The sequence below is a fragment of the Protopterus annectens genome, chromosome 2.part1 (assembly GCF_019279795.1).
Source record: "Protopterus annectens isolate FY-2018-M chromosome 2.part1, PAN1.0, whole genome shotgun sequence".
Taxonomy (NCBI): Eukaryota; Metazoa; Chordata; order Ceratodontiformes; family Protopteridae; genus Protopterus; species Protopterus annectens.
In genome coordinates, this window is record NC_056729.1 from 1,183,880,646 (window position 1) to 1,183,896,308 (window position 15,663).

The following is a 15,663-nucleotide window of genomic DNA, read 5'->3' on the forward strand; positions in this document are numbered from 1 at the left end:
GCAGTAGTGAAATCTGATCTAGCCTTGGAGACACTGCATAGGCTATAGTACTTTCTAATGGTGTGCATAGAGCTCCATCTGGCTGCCACTAGGATGGACTGGGTAGGCATTCCTTTGAGGATAGCAGTGGTAGTTGCCTCATGCCTAGTGGAGTGGGCTTTAATATGCCCAGATAGATCTTTTCAATGGTGTGAATAACAGAACTTAATGCAGCTTGCTATCCATTTTGAAATGGTTTGCTTACATACATACATGCATACAAATATTTCAAGCATGGGCATTAATGCTCTTCTAGCCTGCCAATATATCAAAACACTTGTTCCCATAATAAGTGTCCAGGCTGTTCTTAAAAATATCTAAACTAGTACTTGCTTTAATGTTATTTGGTACTCTGTTCCATGCATCAGCTGATCTCTCAGAGAACCACTTAGTATACTTCTCATTCCTACAGAATCTTCTATATATATTGTCTGATGATTCTCCACCACTTTTTGATAACCCCAAACATTCCCAGAGGTAGTTGTCTCTAAATCTCTTATATACATGAATAAGAGCTCCTCTTTGCTATCTATAAGAGACACTATACAAGTTCAGATATTTTAGTCTTTCATAATAACTTACATTTTCACATCCATTGATGTCTTTGGTGTATTTCTGCTGTACTCTTTCCAGTTTACTCAAACTTGTGTTCTTATACGGTTTCCATGCTGTTATTCCATACTCTAGTCTGGGTCTAATGTAACTCACAAACAGTGACTTCATTTCTGATTTCCTAGACTTTATAAATATTTTTATACATCATACAGTTCTATAACTATAATTTACCAACTGGTTGATATGATTAGAAAAAGTCAAAGCTGAATCTGCCCATATATGCAGATCCTTAAATGAATTTACAGTTTCAGTCAGTGTGTGCTGTATTAAATATTCACCTTTCAATTTTTGTCTCCCAAATTTCACATGCTTAGTTTTTGATTTATCAGCATATTATTCCCCTGTGCCCAAATGGTCAATTTAGTCAAGTTCTTTTGCAGACATGCCTTATCTGTAACACATGTAATCAGTTTACCCAATTTCTGCATATAGACCAGTGATGGTGAACCTTTTATGCCAAGAGCTTTTAAAATGCCAAAACCAAAATAATTCAGTGCACTTCACATGAGCAATGAATGCAAAAGCATTGTCTTTGGTAACCTGGGTGTTGGTGATCACTGACATGTCACCCAAAACGTTGTGGTGTGTGTCATCTTTGACAAGTGTGTCACAGGTTCGCCATCACTGATACAGACTATACAACACCTCAGATGAAAAAGTTAGGTCTGAAAGACATAATCTAAACAAGTAGGTGCCTAAGACAGAGCCCTGTGGGACACCTAGACTATAACCATGAATTTCACCTGTCCATTTGCTGTATATTTGACATGTCCTATTTGTAAGCCATGCAACTATCCATCTTATAAAGGGTACATCAATACCTAGTTATAATTTATTGATCGGTGCTTTGTGTATGACCCTGTCAAATGATGAAGTTAAATCTATATAAATTACATCACAGCACAATTTTTCATTTACAGCTGTTATTATATTGTTGTAGAACATCATGTTACAGGTGGTAATATGATGCATGCTGATATATGCTTTCAAGTTCCAACCTATCCATTTCTGACAATAATCCAATATTATCTTCCCCATTATTTTTCCACAACATGAAAGTAGACTAAAGGGTCTATAGGAATCTGGGTTTGTCCTACTCCCCTTCCCCTTAAAGACAGGTTTAATAAGCACAAGTCTCCGGTCTTGAGGAGTCTCTCCATATTTATATGACCTAGTTAATAATAGATATAATGGTACTTTAAGTTCTTGCTGAAGTATTCTCATGTCATTGTTACTAATTCTGTTTCCTCCCTGTGCTTTGTTTGGATTCTGTTTGTGCAGTTCTTTTTCAATCTAATCTAATCTGATTCCCATATCTAAGGTTACCTGGATGTCACCAAGACGACTTATCACCTCCTTTGTGAAGCCAAACTGTTTTGAATAGGATTTTGTAACTATATCTACAATCTATTGTGTCTGAAAATAAATTTCAGACTCTACTCACAGTTTATCAATTTGTATGTCTTTACTTCTTCCACATCTTAAGTATCTATAAATATCTTTATATAAAATTTCTTAAAATTTTTCTTGATCTTGTCTCGCACTATGCTTAATTTGTTTGTCCATCTTGTTTGTTTGTTTTCAAAGATGCAGTTTGACCTCTCTTTCATTCCTTATGTATTTTTGTCTCTTACCTTAATCCGGTATCTTGTTCTTATGGAAATATATTCCTCTGACTTTGTATGCCTAGACCCTGATGTTAAACATGTTTTGAATTTTTTGCACTCAAACAATTTCTCTTTCAAAACTTTCTGCATTCCATCTGTGGTTTTTCCACCGAACAAATCACTCAAGTTAGTTTTACATAGTGACTCTTTTGCTTCCATATAATCTGTAATTAATGTTCTGTGCATTGGTTTACATTTCAATTTGGCAGAATTATTTAGCAATAGATTAACCTTTATAATATCATGATCACTGCACATCAATGGTGGTAAAACTTCACTTGAAATAACAGTAATTTTTAGGAACACAGACAATGCCTAGTTATGTTCTATTACCTGGTAGGCTTTTCTACAATATGAAGCAAGTGCTGTTCCTGAACATATGTTGTGAACACTTTCATTAATAATGTTGTTGAATCAGTATTATTCCAGTCTACCTGTGGTACATTTAAGTCTCCAGCTAATATTATTCTTCCATCCTGTGTTTCATGCAAGAAATGTATGAATTCCTGTAGGTCATCTGCACTTGACTTTAATGGTCTGTACACTCCAACAATTGTTATATGTTCCAGGGTTGCCTTTACTGTCACAGTTACATAGTCTATAGTATTGGTGTTATCACTGAACATGTAATAATCCCTGGTCTCATAACCATCTTTAATCCCTATCATAACACCCTCACCTTTTTTTTGTTAGAATGTCTGTTACAGTAAAAACATTTATACGGTGATAGAACTGGTTTCCAGTCATTGTTTTTTAACCGTGTTTCACAAAAAATAACATCATCAATCTTATGCAAACGTAGCACATTTTCCAATAAAAAGATTTTATTATTAATGCTCAGAGCATTAACAACCATCAGAGATGCATCAAATGTTGATATCTGTGAACTTTTACATTTTCGACCTGGCAAAAATCCTGCCTCGTGTTTGTCAAATAATGCAAAATATCTGGTGCAAACATTCTCTTCCCTAATCTTGACAAATGCATGCCAACCTGTCTGAATACATGTGTAACTAAAACTAGCCTTGGATGCTCTACACATTTCCATTTTTTTAAAACAGGACATTTTCCATGTAGGTATTTACCCAAAACATCTTTTCCTTCACAGTGACCTGATTTCTTCTTCTACTACTACTTCTTTCGGCTTTTCCCAGTTAGGGGTCGCCACAGCGGATCACCTGTCCGCTCATGATTGGGAGTGGAGTTTTACGGTGCCGAGTTGCCAGCCCAGTGCCCAACTTTCCACAGGAGGCACACACACGCATGCACTCATGGCTAGGGTGACCTGACTATTCTTTCTATATGTGATTTGTAAAAAATAACACCAGTACAAGCTATATTATCTAAGAGAGCTGCAAGTCCCCTACTAACAGCTGGAGAGTCCTTGTGGATGAGATCATTTATACCAACATGAATAAAACTAGATCTGTACTTCCATACATTAAGGTGTTCCAAAACTTGTCTCACATCTTCTATTTTTGCTCCTGGCAAGCATAACACTATTCAATGTTCATTATCTTCTCTGCAAGTGTTAAACAGCAGTTCCTCTAATAATTGAATCTCCAATTATAAGAATATCTTGTCTGATCAGACCTGAAGAATCTTCAACTTCTAATACTGCAATATCTGCTCTATCAATTTTCACAAAGGAATGATCTCCATCACCATTAGTAATATCAATCCCATTGTTTTCACTGCATATAAATTTTGCAAGCATACAATTTTCATCCAGTTGGCTTTGTACATTCACGGCTTGAGCCATGTAGTCAGCATTTGTCTTTCTCTTCTTTGTTCCTACAGTAATGTTCTTCAATCCTTCCACATTCAATTTTGATTTCTTCCTTTTCACCTGCCCCTTGCCTCTTTTTTCTACTTTCCCTTTTGGAAAAATGATGCCTTTTCTGTATACTGCAGGTTTTCTGACAGAAAAATGCTATAATTCCCTGTAATCTGTGCGTTACATAACAAAGCAGTTTCCTTTTTAGTACGTATTCTCTTTACAGATATTTATCACTTTCTTTTCTTTCTTGTTATTTGTTGTGAATTTCTTCCTTTCTTTCTTTTTTGTTTCCTTCTAAACACTCTGAATCCTCAGACTGCTGAATACTTGCATACAGAATTCCATAGTTATCAAAGGAATCGTCTTGTTTCTTAGGGGTTGAATGATCTTTACAGACAAAAGACACATCATTTCCTAAATGTGTTCTATTTGCTCTTTGTCTAATATTTACTTATCTCACCAGTCCAGTCATTAATATATGTAACACCAGTACTCCAAGCCGTGTCAATTGCAAAATGAACTATCACATAGGCGGTAGTCTACTTAACACTGAAAGTGTGATAAGAGACCTTGGGACACAGGTGGAAAGTAGTCTCTCCTTTGATAATCACATCGCCACAGTAGTCAGGAAATCCTTCTACGTGGCACACCTCATCACAAAAGGTTTCTCATCCAGGAAAAAAGAGGTCATTGTTCCCCCTCTACTCGTCACTCATTAGACCCATTATAGAGTACAATGCCCCTTTTGGTATGCACCTCACAAGACATCTACAACAACTGGAAAAGCCACAGAAATACCTCACAAAGAGGATTACCGGCCCCAAACAGATGCCCTATGCAGACCGTCTCAAAAAACTGCAGCTTTACTCCATTGCATATCGCCTACTCAGAGGCGATCTCTGCCTAACACACAAAGCTATGTCAAACCCAGAGCTTTTAGACATGCTCCACTTAAAGAAATCCCAATCCCTACGAGCTACACAGTCCAGGGACCTAAACCTTGTCACCACAATAAACAGAACATGCTGGAGGGATAGATTCCTGTCCCAGAGACTTCCCATACTTTGGAACAAACTACCTATCTATATCAAACAAAATTCCTCATTAGCGCTCTTCAAGAAAAATCTTGATGATTGGATGGGAGATAGGAAATTCACCCCGGGGATCACTTCTGTGGCTCTGCTCGACAGTGGCACAGGAAAATAATTTTCTTGGGTGGCGAAAGCCAGGGTACCTTTGGCTAGGCTTATAGAGGCCCTAGGGCGAATAGCCTAGTACCTACCTATGAACCTATAAGTGCAATCATCATCAGTAAGTCTAGATTTACTTCTAATAATGGTAAGCAAATCATCCAACTTTTGACATGAGGAACATAGATCACCAGTGTTATCAGGTATTACTTTTAAATATGTATAACATTATTACATTGTACAACACATTCGATCTTCAGCAAATCATTAATGGCACACTCATTTAAAGAATCCATATTCAGCTTCTATCGAATAAAAAAATAGAAAAAAATAATCAAAATCAGTAATGAATGGGATACTTAGCTTTCCCCTGTGAAGGCAAATGGATCCTTTTGTATGCCTGATATACTGAGCTATAGATAACATTTTGCTTCTCATACTGCCGGTAAGAAAGTTCTGAAGATGTTTGTGCTTTTATGCTCCTTATGTACCAGCACACTGCCCTCATGTTTAGGTCTAATAGGATCAGACACATGGCACTGAGGAAGAAGCACCTAAGCTTTGGCATTCTGACAAGGGATACAGGGATACAGTGTCCTTGGCAGGATACATTCCATCCGTCAGCATTTCTGCAACAGTGATCTAATGATGAATACCTACGAATACCTTGAAGTCTGAAATTCATAACATTGATTTGGAACTGCAATGTAATTTTAATCAGGAGACAAAAAAAATAAGGAAGCAGAATTTAGACTTTTAACATCCCACTCAAATCAACTTACATATTCCAAGAAAAGATACTATACGCTGAATGGGTGTAAACTCCCTGCAGACTGACTATTAGTAAACATTATAAAGGCTGATAAAACTAAAAATATTACTCGTGTAATGCAGGAAAACAAACCAATTATTACTCAACCAGAATGAATGAGGAAGTCCTCTGTGAACACATCCAACAATATCTATTTGAAAAGGAAAACAGAAACTGCAGACATTGCCATCTTTCATTACCTTGTAAATTATACAATCCAATTCTGTTTCAAGTAGCTCACAAGGTGCTTGTTAAGGAGATCATTAAAAGGTTTTAATGCCCCTAACCATTGTAAATGGAAAGATGACTTAGTTTAGTTGTCTGCAGCCCACTTTTTTCATAAAAAAATAAAAAAAAAAGTTAATCCCTATTTTAATTAGTCTTCATAATGACATTAAGTGTAAAGGGTTACATGATCAATACATAAATCGATTTTTAAAAATGTTCTTACTAAAACATAACTCAGTCCCTAAACTAATCAAAATTGCATGCCCATACCTCTAATTAATTTGGATATTACAATTCTTATTATTGCTGAAAGATTCAAAAGCTGCTGCTGTAACCTAATTTATATACCTAATTTCCATACAATAATCTGGTTTTATGTAATGCAAGTAGACATAAGATATTATTATCCTGGAGTTAAAAGCCTACTATTTTAGTAAGCTACATGATAAGAAAATCCTCTTTCGCATAAAATGCACCCAAAAGCCTTTAAACACATTCACACACCATTTATTTTCAAACTGTGAGTGAAGTTATATTCCCTTCATTGTACATTAATATCACTTCCATCCTCAATGAGGCAGGATAAGTGCAACTTTGTTATCAACAGTGAAATCTTATCATCCATTAACATTAACAGAAATGCATCAGGGTTGTCACACCTTATTTCATTTTTTTGCAGGTCATCCTGTATGAGCAAGCATTACACAATGGATTATTACAAACGTAAGACTTTTTCAAGGAGTAAAATATAATGCAAGGTCACTAACGTGCCTGCCCATTATAAATCTACATCTTAAAATGATTTTCTTTTTCATATACTCTTGAAAGCAAAACTTGAAATAAAATATATTTGAGGGTGCAGTCAAGCTTCAGATACATTACCAATATTAGCTCTTCTCTTGATCTCCTTCCGCCTGTTGGCAAACCAGTTATAGACTTTTAGGGAGGTAACTCGTTCCAAATCAGATAGCTTTTTACCTACAAAATAAAATATTTCCGAGAAGTTACTTAATGTTTTTTTTCACAAATGATTACATTCTGCTACTGCTTTCACATTAAGAAGATATGCACTTATTCTCACAGATTACCTGGTTAGGCCTGTCCTCTGTATTTGTGCTAACTCACCAACCAGAGCAAAGGTCTTTAGGTTGCAGTTTGTAGAAATTGTGGTTGAGTTAAATTAAGTAAATATTGAGGAATAACATCATACAGAGTACAGACACCCACTTCTCTCTAATTTTGAAACACAGAAGAATACAATAACGTTGTATGTCATCAATGCACTTTCATAAATGTGGCTTGGTTTATGCCAAATTTAACTAATGCCAAATGTTGCCGGTCGCCAGTTTGGAGGCATCATCATCCTAATGAACAGACAGAGGTGTTGTTGATACATTTGCCTTGGCAGCACCTAATATCATTCAAGCATGAGTCTAAACATCAGTAACAGAATTGTATACTGATACACTATGCCTGTGCTGGCAGACTTTCTCCAGCACCTTTACAAAAACAGAACAGTGTGGCTATAACCAATCAAAAGCTACACTGCCAACAGAAATTAAGCCTGATCCTAGATATATAGATTTGACTAAAACTGCTTCAATCTGCACGATGTCCAGTTATTATTTAATCAACAAGAGCGTCCAGGTCACAGTTGAACACATAACTGTGCCTATTTTACCCAGTTAAACTTTACAAAACAAAACCTAAATTTAATCATATTTAGTTTCCACAATAATCAGTATGAACTGATGTGTGCTTTCAAAAGTAAAAATTAATCCAAAATTTACTTGAGCAATCTTGGTTTGAACTTATTACTAAAAAGCATGCACTCTCCTGCAAGTAAAATATCAAAGAATTACAAATCCTTACAATGAAGAACTGTGGACAGGTTACAGAATGCTATAAAACAGTACACGTTTATTCTGAAAAATGAACACATAAATAATAGCAGAAAGCTGCTTAGTACTTGTGTGCAACTAGAAAAGTAACAATAATTAAGGATAACAAAAAATCTGTTTTACCTTACGCTGTTTAGAAGTTATGTTATGACATTTTCAGATATCTAAACTGGTATTTTTAATGAAATATGAGATATTAAAACATTGTCTACATATTCGATCCATACCATGCACTTTATTTTTCATTTTTTTAATTAATTAATTAATTAATTAATTAATGTATGTATGTATGTATGTATGCATGCATTTTTTTATTTACTTGTACTTCTGGAGTTTTCCAGGGTAGAGCAATGATCTCCATGGGCCTTTTTCAGAGTCAGCTCAGGAGTGGTGTGGTTAAGTGACTTGCTCACAGTCACACAGTTATGCAATGACAGCAGAGGGAATCAAACCTTGCACCACTTTAATAAAATCACACTGCTGTGATGTTTTATGCAAAACGTCACATAAAAATAAATCCCTCTCTATGAATGTCCAGTTTCACTGTTAAATAAATACAATATTAAACACCTCCCAAAAATGGAATAAACACAAAACTTGTGATTCTCACATTTTGCATGTTTGACATTTCCAGTGGTTTATACAAAATTATATTTATTTGCATTTCATAACTGGAGTACAGCACTGATCTTTTTCAAGATCAGCTTGGGAGTACAAACTGAAGAAAAAACAATCACATATCACCTCGGGTTTCTCCTGAAAAGAAACCACAAGCCTGCTGGGACTAACCTGGTCAACAAAAGAATATATAAAAATAAATAAATAAACAAACACAATTAAAAAAATCACATCGCAAAGCCGTAAATAACTATATTAGAAAAGGGAGTTAAACAGTAAAAATGTAACATAAAAAGCTTGAACTACAGTACATACTGTGCATAAAACATAAGACAGGGACAACAAGTACAGTATTCCTCATTATTCTGAGAGTTCATTTGAGAAAGACAACCAATATCAATATCAGACAACCAGGACATAAGAAAATCCGCATCACATGCTGTACATTTTTTTATTTAAGTAGCATATCTAGAAAAGAAAGTTAAGAGAAAAAAATGCTGGATGTGTTTAAACTTTACATCTAAATGATTCTTGTTCTTAGGCCAAGTTTAGGTGCACAGGAACTAGAAGTTGATAAGGAAGTTCTGGGGGTATACTATCCTGAAACAGCTTATATATGGTACTTTTCAAAAGATGTTTTTTACCACCTGTACTAATAATACAAACACTGTTATCTATAATACAGACGACTGACAGATGCATGACTGCAAGCTGTGTGAGTTGCAGCACTACAAATTAATATTGATGAAAATCATATACTGCTAATTCAGTCTGCCCTTTCCCCACTCTTGTGCAGCCATGGAGACACTGTATGCAACTTATGGGGGTATGAGGGGGGCCATCACATAGAGATGCAGGAAGCTTGCCCACCCTGCAAAAACACTTTGTAAATCAATAAAAGTGTTTTTCAGTGACACTGATTTGTACTCATATTATCTTTGGAAACTGACATGAATACAATAAAAAAATGCTCAAGGAAATTTTAAAAATGTATTTATTTGACATGTTTACTGGGATGGTCTGTCTGGGTAAAAAAAAAAAAAGAAGTTATGTCTTACCATAATGTTCCATCTGAGTTCTCGATCTTCTTCCAGTCATCACTGATAGGTTCGGTTCCGTGCCCTCGAAACCGAGTCGGCCTTACACCAAGCTTGTGTGCACCAAAAACTCTCGAGCTAAGCTGCTACCAACAATGCCCTTTGCTCAGTTACCTCAGATTGAGTTTGCAAGCAACATATAGAAAAAGAATAAGTCAGAGGCCATCTCTGCACAGAAACCCTAATACACCACAAAGACCAAGAAGATCTGCCAAGAACCTTAGTTGGGGGTCGGTGGGAGGGTGTGATGACTGGAAGAAGATCAACAACTCAGATGGAATGTTATGGTACGACATAACTTCTTTATCTGAAGTTGTTAATCTTCTCCCTATTCATCACTGATGGGACCAAGTCCCCAGCTACATGGAGAACCTGGGTGGCCCTTATGAAAGAACATTCCTGAGAACCATTGAACCAAAGGCCGCTCTTCCCCTGGAGATCAGGTCCAATTTGTAATGCTTGATAAAGGTGTGGGGCTTAGCCCAAATGGCAGCTGCACAAATGTCATCCATGCAGGCCCCAGAGTGGAAGCCAACAGATGCTGCAATTGCCCTAGTTGAGTGAGCTTTGATTTGGCCAGGCTTAGATCCCTCCGTAAGTGAATATGTGAAGGCAATGCAATCCCTGAGCCATTTAGACAAAGTAACTTTTGATACTGCACCTCCCATTCTAGGGCCCGCAAATGAAATGAAAAGCTAGTCAGACTTGCGAAAGGATTTAGTTCTGTCCAGACAGAAGCATAATTGTCTATGAACATCCAGGGAATGTAGGCAGTATTCTCCCTTGTTAGAGTAATTTTGAAAAACACAGGGAGCTCAATGGACTGATTAATCAAAAAATCAGAAACCACTTTGGGGAAAAAGGATGGGTTAGTACGAAGTGATACTCTGTCCTTATGAAAGATCAGATAAGGGCTCTTGATACATAATGCTTGTAATTCAGAAATTTGTCTTGCTGAAGTTATAGCCACCAGGAATAAGGATTTCCATGACAAGAATTTTAGATCACGTCGCAGCCGGCTCAAACGGGGGCAGAGAGAGAGAGTCTGCAGCACCCAGGACAGATTCCATGCCTCCACCGGCTGTCTGATGGGAGGCCTGCTGTGAAAAATACCCTTGAGGAAGGTCTTGCAAAGGCGAGAGGAGATAAGTGGTACTCTTTCAGACCCGTTATGGAAGTTGGAAACAGCTGCTAAATGGACTCGAATGGTAGAAGCAGAGGCCCCTTTGTTGAACAGCTCAGCCAAATAATGAAGAATAGTGGCTATAGGGGCTGAGAACGGGTCTAGCTTCTGATTACGTGACCAAATAGAGAATCTTTTCCATTTATCCCTGTAAAGTTTCCTGATGGATGGTTTCTGAGAGGCAAAGATAATATCACAGACGGGTGAAGAGAGGGTTTCCAGCCTGGCAACTAACGGAAGTGGAGAAACCAAGCTGTCAGCTTGAGGGTGGACAGTTTCGGGGGAGTCAGCCCTTCTGGGTGAGATATGAGGTCCTGACGAGTGTCTAGGATCCAAGCAGGTTGTAACAGATGAGGTCAAAGGAAAGGAAACCACACTTGACGAGGCCAGAACGGAGCAATGAGGATCACTTTGCTTCTCAACCGAATACCTTTCCGTAGAACAAGGGGGATCAGAGGAATCGGACGGTAAGCATAAAGGAGACCTGTGGGCCAATCGTGGATTACAGCGTCTCTCTGTGACTCCCCGAGAGGGGGAAAGAGGGCAAAGTAGCTGCTGCATTTTGTGTTTGAAGGGGAGGCAAAAAGGTCACAACATGGCTGGCCCCAACGGCTGAACATTTCCACCACCACACTCAGGTTGAGAGACCACTCGTGGGGATGAAGAATGCATCTGCTCAGTCAGTCCACAATCACACTGGAGCTCCTGGGATATGCATTGCGATCAGAAAGCGGTTGGAAGCTATTGCCCACTGCCAGATTCTCATGGCTTCGTGACAAAGGGGGTAAGATTTGGTCCCTCCTTGTTTGTTTATGTAACAGACCATGGACATGTTGTCCGACTGGACAGCAATCATTCCGGATGGAAGGAGCGGATGAAAAGCTTGCAATGCCAACAGCACCGCTCTTAACTCTAGGTCACTGATATGCAAATTGACCTCTACATCAGACCACGTGCCTTGGACTGACTTTCCCTGGATGTGGCCACCCCACCCCATCAGGGAAGCATCCATGGTCACTGTGGCATTGGGCTGTGGAACCTGGAAGGGACGACACCAAAGATTTTCATCTCTACTCAACCACCAGGGGAGATCTTGTTTGCAAATGTTGGTGATGGCAATCTTTGAGCTTAGGGGGTGAAGGTTGGGTATCTACTGGGCCTGAAGGAGCCATTGTAGTAATCTCATGTGTAGTCTGGCTAAGGAAGCTATGGGGATGGCTGCAGCCACAGATCCCAAGGCTTGAAGAATTTCCCTTGCAGACACCTTGCTTTGACAGAGTATCGCCTGAACTTGTGCCCTTGTTTCTGAAGCCTGTGGACAGGAAGTGAGATTAGGCTTGACTGGGTGTTGAATATTGCCCCTATGAATTCCAGTTGTTGTGATGGTTGAAGGTTTGATTTCTCCCAGTGTATGGTGATGCCTAACGACTCCACTAGAGCCAGTGTGTAGTGGAGGGCCCTGACCAGAAGACGCTTGTTGAGGGCGGAGAGGAGTCAATCGTCTAGGTATGGAAACACCTGGAATCCCTGAAGTCTCAGATGAGCTATTACCACTGCAAGACATTTTGTGAACACTCTGGGGGCCATCAAGAGACGGAAAGGCAGGGCTCTGAACTGGTAGTGATTGGCTCCCAACCGGAAGCAAAGGAAGCTCCTGGAGCGCTTGACCATCTTGATATGGTAATACGCATCACGAAGATCTAATGAGCACATCCACACACCCTTCTGCAGAAAGGGAGGATGGACTGAATCGTGACCATGTGGAACTTGGTCTGAACTACCGATTTGTTTAGTTGGCTAAGATCCAGAATGGGCCTCCAGTCCGGTTTTCTTTGGCACCAAAAAGAATCTTGAGTAGAACCCTGATCCACACTGATCGGGGGGACCTGTTGGATGGCTCGTTTTTGACATAGCTTTCATATTTTGTAAGCTGCCTCCTCCCTTTGACTGGGTGGAACATCGGGAAGGGAGTTTGGAGGTCTTGGATAAGATATTAGTGGAATATGGTAGCCTCTGGTAATGATTCTCTGCACCCACTGATCGTTCGTAATGGAGAGCCAGGCAGCTTGGTGCAGAGAGAAACGTGCCCTGACTGCTTCCAGAGGAAAGCAATCGGGCAGTGCTTCAGGAGTGCTGATATGGTCTACCTGAGAAGGAATCTCTGGAGCCCTTGTTCTGGGGACCCCCTCTGCCCTGAAAGGGACGTCTTCCATTATTGGCACCCCCTCTGCCTCTGGAGGAGTCCTCAACACGTGCGTCTCGGAAAGGACCTTGAGACTTCTTGTGCCACATCCTTCCGCTCCTCTGATTCCTGGAGAAGGAACGCTGAGGTTTGGAAAAGCATAGGCCAACGGCAGACAAGTCTTCCCGTCTTGCTCGCACCTGGCTAATGTATCCTTGATCTTAGCACCGAACAGAGCAGATGGCTCGATCGGGGCATTTAGAAAGGAAGACTTGAAGGAGTCCGCAAGGTCACAAATGCACATCCAGGTGTGACGTTTCATGACTACTCCTGCACCCGCAGCTCTAGCTGCTCCTTCGATTGCATGTGACAGCAACCTCATGGATGAATTAGATATAGATTCTAGGGTGGCAAGTTAGGAAGCAACTTTATCTCATGTTCCATCCGATACTTGACCCGCGAAAGTTCTGGAGAGTTCGGATAAGATCTCTCTGGAACCTCATAAAATGTGCCAGAAAGTTCAGAGACCTAATTGCGAAGGTCGCTGATGCAAAGACTCACTTCCCTAACCTGTCCACTGCCCGGGACTCTCTGTTGGGCGGATGAACAGCAGGACTCTCTTCTGCAAGGTCCTTTTTAGTGGCAGCCACCACCACCATAGAGTCCACTGGCAAACCTCTGGAACAATGAGGTTGATCCCCTGGAGGGGAGAGTACTTTGTCTGATCTCCTGGGGATGGCTTCAATGGAGTCGGGGTTCTTCCAAGCCCGTTGCATGATGAGTTTAACCAATTCATTGGCGGGGGGGGGGGGTCACCCAAGAAGTAGAGGGCCGAGAGCGAAAGGCCTGCAGGAATACGGATTCCTCTGAGGAAGGGTTGGAGGACTTCCAATCACCCCGCTGTTTCAAGATTTCCATGATGTCCCCAAAGGAAACATCATCAGGGGGTGACCGTGGGGACACTTCCCCATCATCGTAGTCTGCATCTTCCATGAGGGACTCCTCTGGGGAGTCCGTGTGTTTCCTCTTACACACCCGTTTCCGAGGGGGGTTCTTCGGTGGTAGCATCCGAAGAAGACTCAGAAAGGGAAATGTCCTGGACAGAGGTCTCCTGGGTCTTGTGCTCTCAGAGTCCTGTGGGGGGGCCTTTGACAGCTGCAGCTCAGAAGGAACTGGGGGAATAACCAACATAGGAGGATTGCTAGCAGCAAGCGCCCTCTCCATCACCCAGAAAGTGGGCCTGCCCGAAGAGGAATGGGAGCCCGGAACTGAAGAAGACAAAATCGGAACCGGGGTCACACCCCGCTCCAGACGGTCCGCCCCCGGGGACAGAGTCTCAAGCAAACTCGGAGCGGAAGTCACCCTCTGATCTGAAGTCTGGGCTGACAAAATCGTCGGAACCGACACCAGAACTGGGGGTTCCACCCCCCCCAAGCATGAGATTGAGGAAGGGTGGGTTCTGACGGAACCAGCACCCAAAGGGATCTTGGGGCCTCAGACAGAGTTGTTGTAGGCACCGAGGAAGGAACTCCTCTAGTAAAAGTTGGATAAATGAGCCTTGGAACCGAGGGATCCAAGGGAGAAGAGTAAGTAGGGGTTGCTGGAGAAATAGACCCAAAGCCTGTAGTGGGGTAGGGTCTAGGCAGATTTGAAATTCAAGGCGCACCACATCCAATTCGGAAAGGTTCCTGGTGGATCTCACCGATACCCCTGAGGGGAAATCAGGCCAGTCCAAAAAGGGACTGCAGGCTTCTTCAGCAAACGATTCCACAATACATAAGTATCAGGTCCATGGTGTGTCACAGAATGGCACAGACAATTCCAATTTTGCAACTTGTAATAACAATATGGTTGGAGCCATGAACGGGCTCAGAGCCGAAGTTAGTATAGAGGTGGATGACAAGAACGGTTCCAAGGTAGTTGTCAGAACCGATATCGGAGCTAAAAATGGTGATGTTGGTGCCGAGAGAGAAAAAGATATGCTGGTTGGTACTGAGGCAGTAGACAGTGCTGTAATCATTGGTGCCGGGATAGGTGCCGACGAGGCGACCTCAGTAAACTTTGTTGGGAGCCGATGTAGTAGTCGGCACCGAGGAGGCAGAACAATGTTCAGATGAGGACTTATGGGCCTTGTGCTTGTGACTTTTACCTCTGTCACCGGCCGGTGAAGTGGGGTCCAAACGAGGACATTTCTTGTCCAAAGAAGGAGAGGATGAGACCTCCACCGCAGAAATAGTCTCTGAAAAAGGCGAAGCAAGCAGGCCCTTTAAAATAAGTTTGTTATGACGTGCATTCAGCGTCCGCTGACTGAAACTAGCACAAGTGTCACACGGGGGTTTCTCCGACAAATGC

General features: G+C 40.7%; 1 protein-coding gene across 6 annotated transcripts in view; it reads right to left on the bottom strand.

Moving 5' to 3' along the window:
- Positions 1–15,663, bottom strand: part of HMBOX1 (homeobox containing 1) — a 1,854,813-nt gene that overhangs the window by 486,792 nt on the left and 1,352,358 nt on the right. For all 6 annotated transcript variants that reach the window (XM_044062711.1, XM_044062710.1, XM_044062709.1 and 3 more), the window contains one exon: positions 7,213–7,308. In XM_044062711.1, the coding sequence (XP_043918646.1) occupies positions 7,213–7,308 (96 nt within the window). The remainder of the gene's footprint in view (positions 1–7,212; positions 7,309–15,663) is intronic.